A 23,908-nucleotide genomic window follows, 5' to 3' on the forward strand; every position below is an offset into this window, starting at 1 on the left:
CTCTGGGGCACCCTTACTCTGCTTTTCTCCTAACCTTACCCCACAATTCTTTTAACTCTGTTGCCCAGGTCATTGACATTCCCTTTAAGGTCAGTTAAAAAAAAATCAGCAAAGGGAACAGTTTAAGGACATAAATGTAAAGGTCTTATCTGGCTGGGTGTGGTGGCACACGCCCTTAATCCCAACACCCAAGAGGCTTAGGCGGGTGGATCTCTTGAGTTCCAGACCAGCATGGTCTACAAGAGTTCCAACCTGGCTGGGGATGCATAGCGATGCCCTGTCTCAAAACCAAAAAAAAAACCCACAAGAAACTCTTGGTCGTGAGCACCATTAGCGTGGAACGACAGTTCACCCATCACCCAGGCTTGGATTATCGCGCACCACGAGCTACTGTGGGGATGGCATCGGGGCGGCCTCCTCTGTTGTCAGCCACCTCGAGAAGAGCACTGTGAGAATCTTCCCGAATGTTGCGCTGAGTCCCGTCACCTCTTTCCTCCCGGCCACTTCCTCGGCCAGGGCCTCGCTCCAGGTCCGGGAAGAACGGCGGCAGCTCCGACCCGTTCCTGAGCGGCCAGCGTTCCTGAGTCGGGAAAAGGGAAGCTGGGGGGGAGGAAGCGGGGGAGAGCAGGGCAACTCGGGGCCGGGCGACGCTCGGCAGGGACAGGGCCACCACCGGAAGCGCGTGGGGGCCGCCTGGGCGGAAGGCGGCGCAGGGTGGGTTGGGGGGAGGGGGGGGGGAGAGCGCCGCGAAGGGGCGGGGCCTGCGCGCGCCCGGGGGGCGGGGCCCCCGCGCAGGTCACGTGACGGGCCCGGTGTTGGCGGCGGCGGCGGCGGCGGCGGCGCGGCGGCGGCGGTGGCCGCGGCGTCTAGAGCGGCGCCCCCCAGTGCAGGATGTGGCAGGAGGCGGCGGCGGTGTCGTTGGCGGCTGCGGGCGGAGGAGCGGCGACGGCTGAGGCGCCCGCGGGCGGGATAAAATGGCGGATTTCGAGGAGTTGAGGGTGAGCGTCGCGGGGAGGAGGGGGGGAGTGGGGGGGAAGCGGAGGCCGCGGGGCGGGGGGGGGGGGGAGGGGAGGCGGGAGCAAGCGCGGCGGCGGCGCCGGGGCGTGCGGCCGGTTGGCGGAGCCGCATCCTCCGGCGCTGCGCAGGGAGGGACGGACGGACGGAGGGGACGGAGGGAGGGACGGAGCCGGGCCTGGGCCGCCGCACACCTGGCGGGCCGGCCCCCGGGGCCCCCGTGGGCTGACTCGGCCGGGCAGCGGCGCTCGCCCCCGCCGCGGCGGCGACCCCGGAGCGTGCGTGCCCGCCGTCCACGGGGGTGGGTGGGGTGGGGTGCGGGGAGGAAGACCGCCTTGGGGAACGTGAAGTTGCGTTCGGGGATTTTTTTTTTTTCCCTCTTCCCCGCCGCGGTCTGGGCAGGTCTGTCAGGAGCGAAGGCCCCTTCCTCCCAGCAGCGCTTCCTCAGCGCGGGGAGAAGCGCGCTCTTTTGGGAACACCGCCTTCCGTAGTCGGCCCGATACCCAGATACTTGGTGTGTAAGCGTGGTAAGCGATCTCCGGAGTCGGCGTTGTCATGTAGTTTGTGCACTCCTGTGGCTCTGGAGGAAGAAACCGTTCGTTAGCATGGGAACAAGGTCATAACTTTATTGTGGAGACCTTTGTAGTCGGGGTCTACAATAGAGGCGGTTGGAGGTTACACGGAGAAAGATTTTTTTTTTTTCCCCCCACCAGACCGATGATCTTCAGAGAAGTCTTACCCCTTAGCCAGACCAGGTGTGATAAATGAGCTGGATTGAACCCCAAATTACTGACGACATATGTCGGATGTTTACAGATAGAAACCCTGCTTTTTAAATTGTGTTTTTAAATGGAGACTGGATTTGAACTTAAATGAACTGCAACCAGTTGGGGTAAATTAGCCATGTGCCATGTTTGGGTTCCTTTACTTAGCCAGTAAACTGTGGTGCTTTGTAAGACTATTATTGTTCGTGGGAAAAGGATGTTAGCTGCTTGGACACCAACAAAAGAATGAACGTGAGTGATTGCACAGCAACCATTTTCCCTCCTGTTTCAGAAATGAACGATTTTCCTAATAAAAACTATATTGATACATGTTGTATCCCGTATCAGTTTATACAGAGACCTATGATTGTGAAGGACATTTGAACCTTATGTTCAACCCGTGTTTAGTGGTGATCCTGAAACAACTGTGCCTCACTACAGTAAACTGAATACTGGAGTTATTTTACCCTGCAGTATTACCTTAACTTTTGTATAGTAACAGATACATATTTCCTCTTGGGAAGGTAGGATTATTATTTTTTTTTTTTTAAGTTTGGCTGGTGGAAACCTCTTTAAGGCTTGTATTAGATTTCTAGAAGTGTCACTGATTAAAGTGAAGAACTAACCTTAATCGTATAGGGTGGGAAGGGGCATCAGTACTCAGATTGAGGTGGAACCAGAACCTTGAAAGCAGTGGAAACCAAGGTATCCCTTTTTGCTTTTCTCCTTTTTGTTTTGTGGAAAAGTTTCACCTTCCCATCACCTGAGTCACCTGGTATTTGCATCTCCGTGTGCTTGGTAAAAGGCAGTGTCCTTGACTTCCCTCACTCGTAGTAGATGACCACCAGAGACTTGGTCTCAGAGAGGAAAGAAGGAAGGTTATTCACTAGGTTTTGTCTTAGCTGCTTAGGGCAGACACGTGCTATCCTACTACCCAGTGCAAAAAGTGGTGGTGATAGCACATAGCCATTTTAATATGTCTCTATACATGCTGAACTCTGGTTCAAATATTTCATGTATACATTATTATTCTCACAATTCTGTGAAGAAAATGAAACATAGATTAAATTTTGATCTAGATCACATTTTGAGAGTAGAAATACTGAAATTTTAAACACCAGTTATCTGACTTCAAGAGTCTTGAGTTCTTCGGAGTCCATGTTAGCGTTGTTTGGTGCCTTTGAGTCTAAGTGGAACTCCTAATCACTTTGAAATTTATAGACTAAATTAAATGATAAATCCCACCCTTTTGTAACATAAAAGTGGAATGAAAATGAGAGAGTGTGTTTTCCTGCTTTGCCCACAGTCAGGACAAAGCTTTGGTGAGCTAAGAGCTTTATATCCTGATCCACAGTCAGCAGGAAGTAGAGAGATACATGGGCCTGGCCTAGACTTTTGAAACCTCAAAGCCTAACCCCAGATACACACTTCCTCTAACAAGGCTTCGCCTCCTAATCCTTCTAATTAGTCACATTCAAACCACCACAAAGATCAGTGGTGTGTTTGTTATTGCCACTTTGCTTTTTCCCCTTAAAATAATCTCTTAAAAATCTTAAGTACTGGGTGAAGTCATGAAGACAAAAGGGTTGGGTTTCTGGAACCATTTCAGTCTATTCAACCATTCACTGGCTTTTTCTGCCCTTGTCTTTCCTTGCTTGTTACATAGTTCGAACCCTGAGTTTCTGGTGGCAGTTCTTCAAAAAGTTTTTGCAGCAGTTCAATTTAGTTAATCCAGTCTGTTCTTTAAACAGCAGTGTATGGGAGATCTGTTTTGTAGCTGGAGAATTTCTCTCCAGCTCCCGCCAAGTCCCTGAGCCCACTTATAAAATAAACATACAGACTCTTACATTATTTAAACTGGCCATTAGCTCAGGCCTATCATTGTCTAGCTCTTACTCTTATATTCAGCCCATTTCTATTAATCTATACTTTGCCACGTGGCTCGTGGCTTACTGGTACCTTACATCTTCCTTGTCCTGGCGGTGACTCCAAGTAGTCTCTCCCTCTGCCTTCCTGTTCCCTCAATTTTCCTCTCTGTTAGTCCAGTCCAAACTTTCTGTCTGGCTACTGGTCAATCAGTGATTTATTTATATAGAGTGATATCCATAGTACTTCCCCTTTTCTTCTTTTTCAAAAAGGAAGGTTTAACTTTAACATAGTAAAATTACATATAACAAAACAATTATCAAGCAAGAATTACAGTTACAACATTAAAGAAGATATCCTACCTATCTTTTAATTTATTTTATTTTTTATTTATATTTATATTTATTTATATTTATTTTATTTTTTATTTATTTGTGAGTCTAAGGTTTTATATCTAACCCATCTTTTATCATAACTGAGGAAATTATAACTATCTAGTCTTCAACCACATCAAAGACGTCAGAAGGATATAATACTACCTGAGAAACGGGAGAAGGATGTAAGCAACTTTCAAGAGTCTTGCAGGGTAGACAGAGACAGCTGTCAGCCTGGACAGTCATCCAAAGTTTTCTTGTAAAGTTGGGGCATCTGTCTTTAGCCCACAGGGCTAGAGTCTCTCAGTCATATATATATAAAGTCCTGTAGAATGTCGGGCAGTTTCCTTTGCGAAGCAGCAACCTGAAGGGCCATTTTGCCAAGCAAAGTTCAGTGGTTACCTTCTTATGGGTTCTGCATGTCCAGTCTATCAAGCAGTCCAGGCAAGAACAGTTTTTTTGCCCAAATGGCTATTTTTGCCAAGAAGAAGATAAACTCCATATAGAGTGTCTTTGATGCCCATCCTCCTCTCTGAAGTAAATCCAGTGTTGCCAGGAGCAGACATGTCTCACTGTTTAGAAAGTCTAAATTTTTAACCTTTTAAATGCCATATTCTGTAGGTCTTTGAAGTGTTTGAAGATTACCTATCTATCTGAAGTATATCTATGTATACCTAGAAAACTTAACTAACATGGTTACAAGTTTGACTATCATAGAAGACTAATTATTAATCTGTATTTCTTAATTATCCATTACAATCCAAATGAGTTATATAAACATAATATCTCAAACGAGAATAGAAATATATATACAGTATAACAAAATTAAGTTTAAACTTGTATCAATAAACTAAAATCTATACCCATGTAAAACATTTTTTTTTTTTTTTTTTTTTTTTGGTTTTTCGAAACAGGGTTTCTCTGTGTAGCTTTGCGCCTTTCCTGGAACTCACTTGGTAGCCCAGGCTGGCCTCGAACTCACAAAGATCCGCCTGGCTCTGCCTCCCAAGTGCTGGGATTAAAGGCGTGCGCCACCACCGCCCGGCACGGGCCCCATGTAAAACATTTTAAACAAGTTGTTCTTTAAAAGTAGGTTCATTAATCTACCCTTTTATCCTATCATCTATATCCTATATATCTATATCACTGTTTGCAGTGACATTCTAGTTATTTATTTTTCTTAAAAGGACATCCATCTTTTATTCATTACCTTGTTTTTCATGGATTGAGAACTTGCTTTCTGTGTATTACAGAAAGATAGTGAAGATCCATATGAGGGTTTTGATGTGTATCTTGGTAATTACAGCTCCATAGCTGTGGGTACACTAGAACGTTTACAAAACTTGTAAAGTTCATTGTATTGTAATTTAAAATCAGTTAACTTGGCTGGAGATGTAGCTCATTGCTATGTAGAGTTTGCCTAGCGTACATCATGTCCTAAGTTTGATGGAAGCATGGAAACGTGAAGAGGAAAATAGAGGTGGGTTTTTGATTCTGTAACATGTAATTTCTGCCTAGAAGATCCAAGTGTGTGATCCATTTACACTTACCAGGAATCTTCTTTAGGTAGCATGAGGATAGAGAGGAGAATTGAGAAGTTAATGATGTGTTGAAGTTAAAAGTCCTCATCACCCCTCCACCAAACCACTGGAAAGGGGAAACCAACTAATGTATGTGCTGTGACAGAAACCAGGGTACTTCAGTGCTATTTATTAGGAGACACAACTGAGATTTCAATACTTGAGTTGTCTATGAAGGCATGCCCAAGTTAAATAAATGTTAATTTAAAATGAAATAGATAATTTTCAGTTGTCAAGGAATCATGATATTCTTGAATATTTGTATTTGTTTGCTTTGTAGGTATGTATGTTCCCTTCAGTAAACATGAATAACTTTCTGATGAAATGGCAGATTTCTAACATCTGAAAATTTCCTTTTTCCCCAGCATGTTTGCCTTTGTGTGTTTGATGTCTCCTTTTTTATTTAGTTTTAAATTGAGATAATTTACGTACTGTAAAATTAAGCCACTGAAAGTATTGGATATGATGCGCTTTAGACCATTCACAAAGTCATACTTGTATCACCACTGATAACAGTTTTTCTTAGTCCAAAGAAGTCCTATATCCAGTTGTTGCCATAGTAGTCACTCCTTAAAATTCATCTTTTCCCCCACACCATAGCATCTGTCTGTGATTTGCCTGTCATGAACATTTTATTTTATTATTTTATTTTATTTTATTTTATTTTATTATTTTATTTTATTTTATTTTATTTTATTTTATTTTTTGGTTTTTCGAGACAGGGTTTCTCTGTGTAGCTTTGCGCCTTTCCTAGAACTCGCTTTGGAGACCAGGCTGGCCTCGAACTCACAGAGATCCACCTGGCTCTGCCTCCCAAGTGCTGGGATTTAAGGCGTGTGCCACCACCGCCCGGCCATGAACATTTTATATAAATGGAATCACACAACATTGGCCTTTTGTGTCTGGCTCATTTTCATTGAGCATAATGTTCTCTGGCTTTGTCTGTGTTGTAGCATGTACCAGTAATTTGTTTCTTTTTGATGGAATAGTATTCTGTTGTGTGAATGTCAGGTATTGAGTTATTTCTACTTCACTGGCTAGTACAAGTATTCATCTACATGGGAACAAATTTTGTATGGACATAGATAGGTTTTCAGTTCTCTTGTTGATATCTAGGAATAGAATTGAAGTGTTATGTTGTATGTTTAACTTTTTATCTAATGCAGAGTCTCATGTAGCACAAGCTGGTCTCAAACTCTATGTGAGGACAAGACTGTTGTTGAGCTCTGTCTTAGTTAGGTGCTGTGAAGAGACACTGTAGTTGGAAGTTTTCCTGTGCCCACCCAGCTCCCTTGTCCTGGTGGTCCCACAGCTGCTCAGACCCAAATGAACATACAGAGGCTTATATTAATTAAAACTAACTCCATATAGAGGCTTATATTAATTAATTAAAACTAACTCCATTCTTCAATGCCCATCATCCTTTTTTGAACTAAATTGGTACTGTCAGGAACAGATGGGTCTCACTGTCACGAAAAGCCTTAATTTATTAAAATATCTTAAATGCCATATTCTGTAGGTCTCTGAAGTGTTTGAAGACCACCTGTCTAAATAAAATACATCTCTGTTTAAACCTTGATAACATACCTAACATAACTATAAATTTGATTATTACTGATGACTAACCACCTGTATTTCTTAATTATACATTACCCTTTTAAATGAGCTGCATAGGTATAATACCTTAAAGAAGAGTATATATATATATATATATATATATATATATATATATATATATACACAGTATAACAAAAGTAACCTTAAATTTGTATCAATATACAAAAATGTCTTGAGTAGAAACACATACACTATAACAAAAATAACCTTACATTTGTATCAGTATATAAAAATCCATACCAATGTAAAATATGTGAGATTAATACTTGTTTTGTAGTTTATAGTAGATTCAATAATCTACCTTCTTATCCTATTCTTTCCAAATCCCCTCCCCCTTTTTTTCAGAAAGAAATCATTAAATCTAACCCCCATTCTTAGTTTTATCCCTTACTATGACTAGTAACAATTTGCAACCAACTCCTGATACAATGACAAACATACACAATACCTCCCTCCCACCCCCCATCCCCACACAATCAAAACCCACCCATCCTACCTCTCGGGAATGTTTGCATGGCATTCTTAAAATTACTTCCTGTTGTCTTGGGTTGATGACATCTTTAGTCGACCCTGAGAAAATTGGGATAATGGTCAAGTCCTAGGAACTAGGTGTGTTATTTTTTGTTTAGTCTCTGTGTAGAGAAAGTGTAGAGTCCATCTGAAGTCTTGGCTGAATCGTCTGTGAGGCTGGGCCATTTCAGCTGTTTTGAAATTGTCCTGAGCAGTTTGTAGTTTAAAGTTGATCTTTGTGTGGCATTACAACAATCCAGGTGGAATCCTCATTGTGGGGCCCCTTCATCTTTTTGGAGACTTCAAAGGTTGCTGTTAGGAATGATCACAGTTCACTGCAGAATCTTAAACATTTTAAATATCGTATGCAGCAGATTTCTGAGAGGTTAAAAGACCACAATCTATAGCTGGGCGGTGGTGGTACACATCTTTACTTCCAGCACTCTCGAGGCAGAGGCAGGCGGATCTCTGTGAGTTCAAGGCCAGCCTGGGCTATAAATCAAGTTCCAGGACAGCCTCTAAAGCTACACAGAGAAACTCTGTCTTGAAAACAAAACAAAACCAAAAACAGACCACAATCTATTAAGTATATCTGGGTACACAAACTTAATTCCTAGTTACCTGATTCAGACTCAAGCCCTAAATCATGCACAGGAAGCTAGATAAAGCCTATTTCTAGAATTAGTTAATACTCTATATGACCATTAATATCACAACAGAGTTTAAATATATATATATTAATCTTAAAATTTAGAGATAATATTTATACTTGAGTCACAATAGAATAATCCCTTAATTTTTGTTTTCTTCTGTCCTGTACCAGGTTGCTCTTCTGACATGAGATAGAGATTTTTGGATTTTCCTTTAACAATTATGCTTGGTTTTAGAGAAGGAGAGAGTCACACTCTATCTCCAAAGTCAGCTTTATTTTTAATTGAATTGGGACCACAAACAGACTATTTGCCTTTTATGTTTGTAGAGAGCCGCAGAAAAAGTATTGGGAAAGATTTATGAAAGTTTATCCTGTTGGACATGTGCTTTACCATTAGGCCAAATTTACTTTTTTTCTTGGGACATTTTTCTCTGCATATGTCTTAATTGTCCAGTGGGCTTCAGATTCTTTTTTTTTTTTTTTTTTTTTCCAGGGCTGAGGACCGAACCCAGGGCCTTGTGCTTGTTAGGCAAGCGTTCTACCGCTGAGCTAAATCCCCAACCCCAGGGTTCAGATTCTTTAGCTGGATGGTTCTATTATTCTAGAAAGACAAAACCAAAACAAAAACCCTTCCCCAATCCTGTCTTTGGGGAATTCCTTTTTTGTCAGGTTATATCTTTGTTAAGGCAAGATGTTTTTTGGCAACAAGAAAAATAGTATTTTTTAATAATGCAATTTTTTTTCTCACTTGATCAAATGAAAGAGATTGTTAGTCTTAATAGTCTGGATTGAATGACCAAGCTGTTTGAACTATCGCCTCCTAATCAAGAGGCCTTTCCTATTTAAATCTAATCTGTATCAATCTTGATGGTATCCATAGTGTTTCTTCTCCTGTGGAAACAAAAGCAAAACTTCTTCCCCAATGTAACACATATCCTGGTTTCCATTCTGAGGTCAACACATCTTTAAAATATATAAGGTGATTTAATTCATTTTTTTTCTATTATCTAGTGACTCTCCACAGCCGTTGTTCCTTGTTTATTAGCATTTAAAAAAAAGTCAAAGCACTGTGTACTCTATCTCTGGGAGCCTTTGTTACCCATTTCTGTCTATTAAGCATATCTTTAAAGTGCAATTGGATCTTTCTTTCTTTCTTTTTTTTTTTTTTTTTCAGACAGGGTTTCTCTGTGTAGTTTTTTTTTGATGCTTGTCCTGGATCTTGTTCTCTAGACCAGGCTGGCCTCGAACTCACAGAGATCCTCTTGGCTCTGCTTCCGGAGTGCTGGGATTAAAGGCGTGTGCCACTGCCACCCGGTGCAATTGGATCTTTCTATAACTGCCTGTCCTGTAGGATTATGTGGTATACCTGAATATGCAAAAAACTGTTTCATTTTACTAAAGACATATGCTGGATCATTGTCAGTCTTAATTTGTACAGGTATCCCCATAATGGCCATTGTTATGAATTATTGTGCCGGGGGTGGGGGAGGAACATGATAGCAGTAGACGGGGTCGGGACAGGAAAGGATAGCTTCCTGCGTGGGCATGGCAGTGGAGGTGGCTAGTATTTACAACCTGGATGCTGCATCCACATGGAGCGTGTATTGTAATAGAGAGATGAAGAGAAAGATAGGAAAGAGAGAAACAGAAAGAGGAGAGCGAAAGAGTGTATACCTCGTGGGAGGAAAAGTGGAAGAGAGAGAGGATTGGGAGGAGTTTTTCCTTAGAATGAGACTTTTAACTTCAGGATACAGGGGTGGGATTTCTAGGGGCAGATCGGAATATTAACAGCCATGACACATTCTAATAAATGTGTAAATACAGAATCAGCCTTTTCAGAACTTAAAGCAGTTGCCTGTTAAATCCTGAACATGTATCTATACTTTAATTTTCCAAACTCTAAAAAATGAAACACATCCTTTTGCCAAATTTCATTTCTTTCAATGCACTTTGGGTTACTTTCTGTAGCTAATGAAGTTTGAATATACAAAGAACAAGTGGGGGGCTGGGGGACTGTAGAGATGGCTCAGAGGTTAAGAGCACTGGCTGCTGCTCTTCCAGAGGTCCTGAGTTCAGTTCCTAGCAACCACATGGTGTGTCTCAAAACCACCTGTAACGAGATCTGCTGACTTCTTCTGGCCTGCAGTCATACATGCTGTATACATAATTATAATAATAAAAAAAGAACAAGTAGGACATTTTCTTATAATTTTCTTTGGCTTGTTGCCATGTGATAGAAAAATCTGTCCTTCAAACCTTTGCATTTGAAGAAAATGCAAAATCATTGGTTTCTTATGAAATTCTGAGGCTTCTAGTACATTTCCTACCAATAGCTGATGAATTTCATCATTTCCTTGTGCTAGAAGGCCTGGTAGATCTATATGTGATCTGATATGTGTTATAGACAAAGGATGATTTCTATTTTTGATTACTTGTAGTTGAATAAATAACAAATTAATTCTGAATAATCAGGAATAAGTTCAGCAGTTTCAATATGTAAAGCAACTCTTTCTACATATTGGGAGTCAGTAACTATATTAAGAGGTTCTGAAAAATCTAATAATACCATGAGAATAGCATATAATTCTGATTTCTGAATTGAATTATAAGGATTTTGAGCCACTTAATTTTCCTGACTTATAACTTGACTTTCCTGATTTATTTGCATCAGTATATAATGTAGGGGCTCCAGAAATTGTTGTTACCTCTATTATATGAGGGAGAATCCAATTAGTTCTTTTTATAAACTGAAGTCTCTTGTTTTTGGGGTATTTGTTGCTAATTTCTTCCTAGAAATTACTGCAAGCTCTTTGCCAATGTTTATTTTTTGCCCATAATGAGGCAATTTCAGCATTGTTAATTTCTGTTGGGGCTATTCCTGCTAATTGATGAAGTTTCAATTTTCCTTTCAAAATCAATTCAGATACCTTTTTTTTACATAGGTCTTTAATTTTTTCTGTTTGTGTGGTAAAAATATCCATTCTAAGATACTATCTTTGTGCATAAGAATTCCTGTAGGAAGCCAGGCGTTGGTGGTACATGCCTTTAATCCCAGCACTTGGTCGGGCAGAGGCAGGCCTGGTCTTCAGAGTAAGTTCCAGGACAGGCTCCAGAGCTACACATAGAAACTCTGTCTCACAAAACAAAACAACAACAACAAAAAAGAATTCCTGTAGGAGAATGAGTAGAAGGTAAAATAACCAGAATACAATCAAGCTCTGGATCTAAGTGATCTATGTGTGTATATTGTAATTTCTTTTCTATCAGCCAAATCTCTCTTAGTTTCAGCTGGTAGCTTTCATGGACTATTTAAGTCCTTAATCACCTTGTAAGGTTTGAAGTAACTTACTTAGTTCTTGAGTTGTTAATCCAATTATGGGCAAAAGCTAGTTAATATCTCCCAGCAATTTTTTAAAATCATTAAGGAGTTTGTAATTGATTTCTCCTGATTTGTGCTTTCTGTGGTTGAATTGTCTGTAAACCTATCTTAAATCCTAAATAATAGGATCTTCTCTTTGTGTGTGTTCTCCCCCCCCCCCAGCAATTTATAATCCCCAACAAGGCAAAATTCCCTTTATTTCATCAAACATTTTTTTCTAAAATATATGTCTGAATCAGCCAATAAGATATCATCCATACAATGGTAAATTGTAGATTGAAGAAACTGTTTAGGAATTAGTTTTAATGGCTGTTGTATAAAATATTGAAATAAGGTGGGGCTGTTTAACATTCCTTTTGGAAGAACTTTCCAGTGGTACTTTTTAACAGGCTGGGGATTATTATAAGTAGACACAGTGAAGGCAAAATTTTCTCTATTCTGTTCTTGTAAAGATATAATAAAAAAAACAGTCTTTTAGATCAATCATTATAATCGACCCATCCTATCTCTCCTTCTGGGCCTATACACTCAACCCATCTTGTGCTTTGTTTTACCTGAGATAAAGTTCCATCCCTAGAAGCAGAACAGTTACCTCTTGAAGAGTCCAAACTGAATGCTTAAGATTTTGGTGAAATACCTGCTCCTATGTCTACCAAATCCTCAATTTCATTGCCATTTATTTGTATTTTTAGCTTTGGCCTTTGATCATTTATAGAAGTTTGCCAAAATACTTGTTTTATGGTCTCTCCAGGAAATTAATCCACTGAAGCTGTTTTTTCATCCAGAGCAGTATAGTTTTTAAAAACAGGTGTTAAGTCCAGTAGGAGCAATAGGGTCTCAGCAGACAGAAGAGTCAGAGACATTCTACTAGGGGTTCCACAAAAATATCAAGCTAACATCCATAACATATATGGAGAGTACCTGGCATAGACTCAGTTGCTACTTCAGTCTCTGTGAGCCCCTACGTGCCCTACTTAGTTCAAGTCTGTGAGCCATGTTCTCCTGGTATTTTTGACCCCTCTGGCTCCTACATTTCTTCCTCTTCCTCTTCCACAGGGTTCCCTGAGCTCCAAGAGGAGGGACCTGATGGAGATAGTCAGTTTGGGGTCTCTCTCCTAATGTTTGACTGTGTGTCTCTGCATCTGCTTCCATCATTTGCCAGAGGTAGTCTCTTTAATGACAATTGGGCTAGGCACTGATCTATGATAATATAAGGATATAAGGAATCATTCTGTTGATTCTCTTCCCCTGCCCCATAGGTCTCTGGGTTATCCAGCCTCCTATTCCTGATCATCTAGGCAGTGTTGGGCATGGGCTCCTTCATGTGCTGTGGGCCGTTAGACCAGTTATTGTTTGACCACTTCCCAAAGTACTGTGTGTCCATTTTCCCACTACATCTTGTAGGCGGATTAGATTATAGGTTGAAGGTTTTGTGGCTGGCTTGCTGTTCTATTTCAAACTCTGAAAGCCTTGCCTAGTTATAGAGGATGGCCAGTTTAGGCTCCGAATTCTCCATTACTAGGAGTCCTCCCTAGAGTCACCCTTGTAGAATACTGAGAGTTTCTATTTGTCTAGCTTTCCACATCAATCCCCACTACGACCACCAGATGCCTTCGAATTTCAGTCATCCCCCCAACCCCTCTAGCCTATCCCTTCTGTTCCCAATCTACCTGCAAAATTTATTGTTTCCCCTTCCCAAGGAGATTCATGTATCCCTCTTAGAGCCCTCTTTGTTACTTGACCTCAGCATGATTATCATTGACTTAACAGCTAATATACACTTAGAAGTGAGTACATACCATGTTTGTCTTTTGGGTCTGGGTTATGCACTCACTTTTTCTTTTTCTTTTTTTTTCTTTTTGTAATTCCACCCATTTGCCTGCTTACAAATTTCATGATGCCATTTGTTTTTGTTTGTTTGTTCTTTTAAACAGCTGAGTAACACTCCATTGGGTAAATGCACTACATTTTCTGTCTCTATTCTTCTGTTGAGGGACATCTAAGTTGTTTCCAGTTTCTGAGTGCTATGAACAAAGGTGCTGTGAACATAGTTGAGCACATGTCTTTGTGGTAGGGTGGAGCATCCTTTGAGTATATGCCCAAGAGTGACATAGCTTGGTGTTGAGGTAGATTGATTCCCAGTTTTCTGGGAATTGAATTCCCAGTGATTGAATGAGTTTGCACTCCTACCAGCCATGGAAGAGTGTTCCGATAATGCAGGAAATCCATGGGTTATTGAGAAAGGGACTATTTATTAATGGATTATATGGGGGAACAACTCACTGGTACAGGATGAGGCAGATTCAGTCGCAAGAGTCCCTAGAAGGCTGAGAACCGGTCCGCACTGCTTCACAAGGTCTTTACTATCCAAGACTGCTCGAGAGAAGGGGCCCTGCGTTCATGGTCCCCAGATCTTAAGCTAGCCAAGAGGCCTAGGGACTGATACCCCAAGGCCATAGGTGGAACAAATACCCACTACATTTCCCTTGTTCTGCATCCTTGCCAGTATGAGCTGTCACTTGTGTTACAAAATGAGTTCCAGCACAGCCAGAGCTGTTACACAGAGAAACCCTGTCTGGAAAAACCAAAAACAATAACAAAAAACTCCAAAAAACAAAGATACCTTACCTATCGTGTTATAGTCACACCTAGTTCTCTCCTACCCACTAACTCCTGAACCTTAATCTCTGAGACCTACTAATCAATTCTTTATTTCTGGGTTCACTTTTATTTTTAATATTACACAAGGGCTGGAGAGATAATTAAGAGTGCTTGCTGTTCTTATCAAGGACCTAGATTTGGTTCCCAAACCCATGTCAGTCTGCTTACCAGCACCAGTCTTAAAAAAATATAACAAGAATGTTATATAAATTATGCATTATGTTGCTTACTGGGTTCTGCCTCTTCTTTCTCCACCTTTTTTCTTTGTGTATGTGTGTTGTGTACATGCATTTGTATGTATGTGGAAGCCTAAGATTGATGTCAGGAATCATTCTCAGTTCTTTTCAACCTTATTCATTGAGGCAGGATCTCAGTGAAACCCACAGTTTGGCAATATGCTAGACAGCCTGCTCTGAGGATTCTGTCTTCATCTTCTGAGTCTGCATATTTTGCTAGTCCTCAAGCATGTATGGCAGCTTTTCTGTGGAGCCATATCTCCCCAGACTCAGTGTTGTTATTTCGTAATTAATTCTCTGGAGATTATCTGGTCCATAATATAAAAAAAATGAGTCATTCTTTTTTATTGTTGAGTAAGTAGTAGTTGTGGGTATGTATTTATTAGAACTTTTTAGTCATCTGTTAAAGGACATCTACGCTAATGGTTATGAGTAAAAGTTTTATAAAGATTTATTCATAGTTCATTTGTGTGCATGCATAAATTTTCATTTCTCTTCCCAGGAGTGTAATTGATGGGTCTTATGGTTATTGTATGTGTAGTGTTTTTCTTTTCTTCTTCTTCTTTTTTTTTTTTTAAAAGAACTTGCTAAACTGTTTTCCAGATTTGCTGTACCATTTTACTTCCTTACCAACAATGTATGGACTGATCCTCCTTGACAGCATTTGGTGTTAACACTGTTTTTCATTTTAGCCATTCTGGTAGGTATCTAAGTGATATGTTAGTGAGGTTTTAATTTGCATTTCCCTGGTGGCTAATTATGTTAATTTACATGTGCCTGTTTGCCTATATGTTCTCATAATTGAAATGTCTCTGCATGTCTTTTGACCCTTTTCTAATTGGATTGTTTCCTCCCCTTTTTTCCCTGTTGAATGATAACAGTTCTAAGTATATTCTAGATTCTAGTCCCTTATTAGATATGTAGTTTTCATATATTTTATCCAAGCTTGATAACTGCCTTTTTATTGTTATAAAGGGGTCTTTTGCAAAACATGATTTTTAATTTTGGTAAAGTCTAATATGTCATTTTTCTTTTTATGTGTTTTGCTTTTTACTGTCATATTTAAGAACTCTTTCTAGACATAGATCCTGAAGATTCCTTCTCTGCCCCCCTTAAAAAGAACAAGTCATCTGGTTTTTTAATACAAATACAGATGTGATCTATTTGAAGCTATGGATTTCAAGTTGTTATAACAACATTTATTAAGTTTTTTTTTACACTTTTGTCAAAAATAATTTGGGCATATTTGTGTAAGTCTGTTTCTGTTTTGGGGTTTCTCCTCTGTTCCATTGAGCTACCTGCCTATTATTCACCAGCACAGCACAGTCTTGAATCTTGATTATTGAAGCTATGTTGTAAAGCTAGAATAGATAGATTTCCTCACCATTTGTTTGTGATCTGGCACTGAGGATTGATTGGATTCCTTGTATGTGCTATGCAACCACTCTACTACAGAGCTACATCTCCTGTCCACTGTTCTAAAAAAAAAAATTAGGACAACTCTTCTAGTTGTCTCCCCTCCACCCTCTTTCTTCGTTACTGTTCTGTTACTGTGAGGAGACACCGTGACCAAGGCAGGTTACAAAGAGGGTGAGTCAATGATCATCATGGTGGGAAGCAGGCAGGCAGGCGTGATGCTAGAAAAGTAGCTGAGAGCTTTATATCTTGATCCACAGGCAGCAGGCAGGGGGGTGGGGCTGGCTTGGGCTTTTGAAACCTCAAAAGTTCACCCCGAGTGATACACTTCCAACAGCACACCTAAGTGTGTTCAACTAAGCATTCAGACATAGCAACCTATAGGAGTTCTCATTCAAACTACTATCCTTGCCTTATTTCTAATATTTGGGCAAAGCATTCACTTTACCATTAAGTAAAATCTAAGGGCCCCACCATTTGTCAAATAAGGATTTTCCTTCTATTCCTATTGTTAAGATGAAGTTTTGCTGTATGTCCTTGGCCGGCCTGATACAGACTATGTGTTCCATGTTGGCCTTGAACTAGTAACAGTCTCCCTGACTCAGCTTCAGCCTCCAGTATCATGATCACAAGCATGCACCACACCCTACTTGAGAACTTTCCTTTTTAAAATCATGAATTTGTCAATAATTCTTTGTGTTGATGATGTTCACATGACTTCTTTTTAGCTGTTAAAATGCTATACTATGTTAATTTCTTGAACCTAGCCTTACCTCCCTAGCATAATCCCACTTGGTGTGGTACATAATTATTTCTAGATATTGCTGTATTTTAGTTACTGTTATTCTGTTAAAGATTTTGTTTATATTTCTGAGGGATATTGGTTTGTGGGTTTTTTTTTTTAGAATTTTTTAAAATTGAGGCCTCAATTTTGTTGTCTTGGCATTTCCAAGGGTGTTGCTGCTTCTATTTGGGGGAAGGAAAGTACAACTGTCAGGCCCAAGCACTATATTTCTTACTTAATTTTTGATGGAACAACAGTCCACAAATAAGCTGCTCTGGCAGAGAAAAATACAAGCCTCTCAGAGAAGAGTTTACGAGAGTGGAGACCAGTTCTCTTTTTTAAAGAAATTTTTGTGTGTATGTGTGTGTGTGTGTGTGTATGTGTGTGTGTGCGCGCGCGCGCGCGCACGCGCGTGCCAGAATGTATGCACCGTGTATGTTTAGTATCTGAGGAGACCAGAAGAGGGCTGTGAATTTAGAGTTGGAGTTGTGAGTGGTTGTGAGTCACCCAGTGGGTGCTAGGAGCTAAACTTCAGTCCTTTGGAAGAGCAGCAGATGTTTTCCATAGGCTCATAATTTCTCTTTGGGACATTTTTTGAGTTGTGAATTAAAAACTGGGTGTGGTGATGTGTCACTTTAATCTCAGCATTTGGGGAGACAGGATCTCTGTGAGTTGAAGACCAGCCTGGTTTTTCATAGTGAGTTCCAGGCCAGCAAGGCTACATAATGAGACACCCCCCCCCCTAAAAAAAAGTGACCATAAATTTCTTGGCAAACTATAAGGATATTTAAATTATTTGTTCTATAGTGAGTTTTGATTATTTTCTCTAAATTGCCATATTTATAGGTATAGAGTTCTCTCCACTTCTGTCTTATCTTTCTAATACAGTTTCTCTAGTGATTTTCCTAATCTTTTTAATGCAGTTAATTTTTTTAGGGTTTATTAATATTTATATTTTTAACTTTTTCATTTTATTTTATCTTTTTCCTTTTATGCTGTTCTGTGCTTTATATTTTTTCTGTCTATGCTTAGTTGTTGTAGGGTTGATTTTATTTTTTTCTTTCTTTCTTGTATTTTTTTTCTCACTTTACCAGTTTTGATGTTACATACATTTTTTGCCTTTTCTTTTTTTTTTTTTTTTTTTTTGGTTTTTTCGAGACAGGGTTTCTCTGTGCAGCTTTGCGCCTTTCCTGGAGCTCACTTGGTAGCCCAGGCTGGCCTCGAACTCACCGAGATCCTCCTGGCTCTGCCTCCCGAGTGCTGGGATTAAAGGCGTGCGCCACCAACGCCCGGCTCATTTTTTGCCTTTTCATAATCTCTTGAAATTTTAATGTGTTAGTCTAAAATTACTTTTGCTTTCTAACTTAATCAAACATTTTAAACTGCTCACCTCCCTCCTTATTTATATGCCTATTGTTAACTTTAGTTTGTCTTTACTTGGTCTTACACATTTGATTTTCTTTTTTACAGTAAATATTTATTTAGGATAAATATCCTTCCCTTTTCAGCTTTGTTATTTTCTTATTATTCTGTTCTTTGTTATGATGATGATGAAACCTAGGACCTTGTGCTTGGAGTGCAAACACACTTACCAGTGAGCTGTGTCAGCAGCCGAAACATCTGACTGTCGTAATATGCATTCTTCTAGCTATTTCAGCTCAACAGTGGTGATAAGCCTTTCTGATGTGCTGAAACTGTGTTTTATAGTTGTCATACTTTGGGATGTTCCTTATGTATGTATCCATGTTCACCTTTATTTATGCTTAACTTTTCCATGACTCATTCTCCATTTAAATTTGCAAATCTTTCTTTGTTGTTTCCTTTCTCTATCTTTATTCACTTCATCCATCACTACTTATAAATATTTATTTTATTTAATTCTTTATTCCAATTTGGATCTAGTAAAATTTCCAATTGCTCATCAGTCATTCATTTGAAATTTAGAATTTCCTCCTGATTGTAACTTACATACCTTCAATACTGAATTTTGTTTTTAATTGGATAACATGTTTTTTAGCCCTTAATTTATTTAGTGTTTCTGTTACATTCCAGGTCTTTGGTGTGTTTGTTTTTGTTTTTTGAGATAACGTATTACGTTTTAGCCCTAGATTGCCTGGAACTCTCCATGTAGGCAAGGCTTGTCTTGAACTCAGAGCACCTGTCTGTGCCTTCTGTGCTGGGAGTAAGAGCATGGACATCCACTCCTCACTCTCAGTTGTGTTTTTGTGTTTGAAAAAGGTTTGGAATTTATTCCTTTGTATTTTGAGTTTGTGTTAAATAAATAACTGGGGTCCCTCTCCCCAGTTAATAATTTTCCTTAGTCATTTGAAAATGTTTCTGTTTTCGTTTTGTTTTGAGGCAGGATCATGCTTTGTAACCCAGACTGGTGTGAACTGGAATCTTGTAGCTCTGGTTTCCCGAGTGCTAAGGTTACAGGTGTGCCACCATGTAACACAGTAGTGGGGATGGCACCTTGGGCATCTGACATGCCAAGCAAGTGTTCTCCCAACTGAGCTACTTTCCAGTTCCTACTTCAAAGACTTTTTATTGCTTTGTTATGTTATCTAAAATCTTTGGAATAATGTTTAATGACAATAGTATACATTTTAAGGGCCTTAGATTTATGATTCAGTGTTTCATCTTTAATAGTATATTTGCTATTGATTTCTGATGTCATCATGTTGACAAGGTTTTTATACCTAATTAAGTGGTTTTTTTAATTATGAATAAATAAAATTTTATCAAATGTTTTTTTCTGTTATTTAACTAAGTTATGTGTCTGTCTTTCTTAAACCAGTAAATCTTTTTTACAAAAAAAGGTTTGCTTTTCAAAAACTTCAGGAAGTCAATGAGTTTTCCAAGTGTCATTATGAGCAAATTTTATTATATATTTAATGTTCAGTGTGCTCTAGGTTTCCCAGCCTTTTTTTTTTTTTTTTTTTTTTTTTGGAGACAGGGTTTCTCTGTGTAACAGTCCTAGCTGTCCTGGAACTTGATTTGTAGACCAGGCTAGCCTCGACCTCACAGAGATCTGCCAGACTCTGCCTCCCAACTGCTGGGATTAAAGGCATGCACCACCGCTGCCCATCGGTTTCCCATCTTTTGTGAGTTGTCACCCATGCTGGAATGGGCCTTGGTGATACAACTGTTTTGGAATCATTTCTGCTCCTGAAGCAACCCCTAACCCATACTTCTGTAGGTAACCAATAAGATTTACTGGTTCACCAACTTGGACTTGGGTGGTATCTGTACTTTGTTTTGTCGTGGATCCCTATCTGGGGTGAGTAGGTAGATACCTGTGTTGTGTCTCTCAACAAAGACAGAAAAAGTTGTGTCACACAAAACCCCTACTTGCTGAAGTTTTGAATATCAATACTTTACATAATTTAGCATTTTTCTATGTTTATTGTTTTAAAATACAGAGTCTCTCTGATATAATATACATCCATTCCTCTGTAAGAATGAGACAATTACTGTGTGAGTTACAATGCTGAATATTAACTTTACATTCTCTTGAACAATCCTGCCAGGAAATAGGATTCCTTCTTTTTCTTGGAAGTTTGGTAGGATTTGATCAATAAACTGCCTTGTCTGTGTAGTGTTTTTAGGTGGAAGTGGGAGACAAAATATTACTGCTACTTACCCAATCAAATGACATAACTTAATGTTTTTCTAGTAAAGCACATTTATCTCCTCCCTCCCTCCTTCAGACTACACGTATACAAGCAACTGCTCTATCCCCAGCTTGCCTCCATGCTGTGATGTGCGTATTCATGTACATACAAGGGACTTACTCTGTAGCCCATACTGTTGCATTGGAACTTGAGATGTTATTCTTGCTTCAGCTTTCTCAGTGTTGGAGTATTAGGCATGAGTACTTGAAAAGGTCTTGTTGCATGTACTTTTTTCATAGCTTTCATAGCCCACATTGCTCTCAAATTTGTCCTTTTGCCTCATTCTCTAGATTGCAGGGATAGCAAGTATGTACCACCATGCCCAGTTTCTTTTATTGTTACTTTTTTTTTTTTTTTTTTTTGAGATATGTCCTAGAACTAGCTAAGTAGACCTTGAACTCAAAGAGATCCTCAGCACCTGGAGTGCTGGGATTTAAAGGCAAGTGCCACCATGCCTGGCCCTTTTATTATTAATAATAGCGTGCATTTGTTTACTTTTCTGTATTGGGGCTTGACTTCATTTTGTTGTCTTCTAGTTAACTTTTTTCTTTTTTTTTTTGCTTTATCTTTTAAATTCTTTCCTTTTTGGGTTTATTTTGATACTATTTGTTTCTTGAACTACTTTCTATGATTATAGATAAGCATTTAGAGAGATGTCTGGGTGGTTTTATAGATTTTGAAATCTTTTTTTTTAAGGGTTTATTTTTACTTTATGTGTATGAGTGCTTTCTTTGAATATATGTGTATGTACCATGTGCTTGAGGTGCCTATGAAGGCCAGAAGAGGTTGTCAGAGTCTCTGGAACTGGAGTTAGAAGTCTTTGTGAGCTGCCCTGTGGGTGTTGGGAACCTAACCTGGGTCCTCTGCAAGAGCAGGAAGTGCTCATAACCACTGAGCCGTCTGTCTCTACCCCTGTAGTGTGCTCTTTATTGCTTCTTTTAATGGATGACATTTAATTTTGTTTTCTGTGTCCTGAGGAGAGTTAAAATATTTTACTGCAAGCAAGATGCCTACTTAAAGTTCCTCAAGTAAAAGTAGACTTAATTATAGAGAATATTTGATTTTATAAGGAATGGAGCTTTTCCATGACCTCGGAAACAGGCAGTGGTTAGGAGGTCTTTATGATTTGCCATGCAAATCATAGTATCTTTAATTTTTTTTTGAGATGTTGATTTTGTTAACTTATTTTCATTATTCCTATAAATACAGATGTCGGTTACTTTATGCAATTATAACTAAAATAGATAGCATTTAATAATACAGTTTTTCAGTTTCCCTGGCAATTAGGAAAGTAGCCTCCCAGATCCTATTGTACATCACGGCAGATGAGGGAAGTCAGCAAAATTTGTATCAATTTATAATTAACTAGAATTTACCTAAATTTGGACTTTTTGTTATTTTTGTCTCATCCCTAGTTAAGAGTTGAAAAGCAGTTTCAAAAAAACAGTGTATTGGTGATTACATGTAACTAGAATACTTTCCTACTTATTTTCTATTTTCTACTTATTTCCTATTTTCTAAGCATTTAGCTTGCCTTCACACACACCACAGCTTTAAAATTTTTTTTCTTTCTTTTTTTTTTTTTTTGAGACAGGGTTTCTCTGTGTAGCTTTACACCTTTCCTGGATCTCGCTACATAGACCAGGCTGGCCTGGAACTCACAGAGATCCGCCTGGTTCTGCCTCCTGAATGCTGGGATTAAAGGCATGCGCCACCACCGTCCGGCTTAGTCTTAATATTTTAAAGTATCTGTAAAAAATTATTTTGTCTGTTCCTTAATGTTTAAGTATGGGTTAAAGATACATTGGCTTTGGATACCAGTTACAACTGGATTTTGTAGATTTACTAAGCATCACTAGAAATTACACAGGGGACATAAAAATTCGACTTGTTTGCTTAAGTAGTGACAGTTTTGTAACAAATACCGTATTTTATAATAGGAGGTTTTAGTTTTAAAAGAGAACATTTTCATTGGCTAAAGAGTTCATAGTGAAGAAGCAGATAAGGATTTATATTAGCATAATCTGACAATAAGATTATGGTTAAAAAGAACCAAGATTAGGTTTCCAAAATGAAGAGAAAAGCAAAATTTGATTTAACAATATAACTCAAATGTAAGTTTCAAGAGAAGATAGCTTTTTGAATATTAATGTTCTAAGTGATGTGGAATATGTAAATATTGATAACAGGGAAAAAAATCTGATCTTACAGTGTAATTCAGGTAGTGCTTTTTTTTTTTATATGTTTGATGATGACTTGTCTTTTTTTTTTCTTCTCCTTTTAGAATATGGTTTCTAGTTTTAGGGTTTCTGAATTACAAGTGTTACTTGGCTTTGCTGGACGGAATAAAAGTGGACGCAAGCATGACCTCCTGATGAGGGCGTTGCATTTATTGAAGAGTGGCTGCAGCCCTGCGGTTCAGATTAAAATTCGAGAATTATATAGACGCCGGTACCCACGGACACTTGAAGGACTTTCTGATTTATCCACAATCAAATCATCAGTTTTCAGTTTGGATGGTAGTTCCTCACCAGTAGAACCTGACTTGGCTGTGGCTGGAATCCACTCGTTGCCTTCTACTTCAATTACACCTCATTCACCATCATCTCCTGTTGGTTCTGTGCTGCTTCAGGACACTAAGCCCACCTTTGAGATGCAGCAGCCGTCTCCTCCCATTCCTCCTGTCCATCCTGATGTGCAGCTAAAAAACCTGCCCTTTTATGATGTCCTTGATGTTCTCATCAAACCTACAAGTTTAGGTAAGTATTAAAGAAAAATTACTTTTTAATTAAAAAAAATGTTTGTTTGTTTAGAAGAGAATAAAACAGTCTACAACTATTTATTAGTGATTTGCTGTTAATACCTTAAAAGTGATAGCCATGGTGGGCAAGAGGAATCTTAGGGTAGACACACTTACTGCCAAGTCTGACAATCTGAACTCAGTTACAAAGCCCCACAGGGTGAGAGGAGAGGACTTATTCCTGGAACAAGTTCTCTGATCCTGCATACGTGTATCACAGCATATATGGTCCCACAGATAAATAAATGCCAAAAATATTCATAAGAATGGATAGCCAGGCATGGTGATGTGCAGTAATCTGAGAGATCTTTGGGCTCAGGCAAAAATCCTCATAGGGAGTCCAGCCTGGGCTACCTAGTAAGTTTGAAGCCAGTCTGGATTACATAGTCCTTATCTCAAAACAAAAGCAAATCCTACCCCCCTTTAAAAAAAAATCAAGGGGCTAGGGAGATGCTTAAATGTGTAAAAGCAGCAAGCTTGAGGGCCTGTGTTTGAATACCTCGAACCCATGTAGACCCAGACTTATAATCTCAGTGTTCCTTCCTACAGGGAGGTGGGAAATGAAGATGAAAAATCTCAGA

General features: G+C 39.3%; 1 protein-coding gene across 17 annotated transcripts in view; it reads left to right on the top strand.

Annotated features, from left to right (window-relative positions):
* Nucleotides 1-816: 816 nt before the first annotated feature.
* The window catches only part of Pias2 (protein inhibitor of activated STAT 2), an 86,386-nt gene continuing 63,294 nt past the window's right edge, over nt 817-23,908 (top strand). For 3 of the 17 annotated variants that reach the window (XM_076555538.1, XM_076555537.1, XM_015992677.3), the window contains exon 1: nt 22,812-23,286. In XM_076555538.1, coding sequence (XP_076411653.1) covers nt 22,815-23,286 — 472 coding nt within the window. In that variant the 5' untranslated portion in view covers nt 22,812-22,814. Of the gene's footprint in view, nt 999-1,310; nt 1,542-15,256; nt 15,354-22,811; nt 23,287-23,908 lie in introns of those variants that run through there. The other 14 variants (XM_015992675.3, XM_076555544.1, XM_076555540.1 and 11 more) reach the window with 13 other exon arrangements.

Source organism: Peromyscus maniculatus, chromosome 19 (genome assembly GCF_049852395.1).
Source record: "Peromyscus maniculatus bairdii isolate BWxNUB_F1_BW_parent chromosome 19, HU_Pman_BW_mat_3.1, whole genome shotgun sequence".
Classification (NCBI taxonomy): domain Eukaryota; kingdom Metazoa; phylum Chordata; class Mammalia; order Rodentia; family Cricetidae; genus Peromyscus; species Peromyscus maniculatus.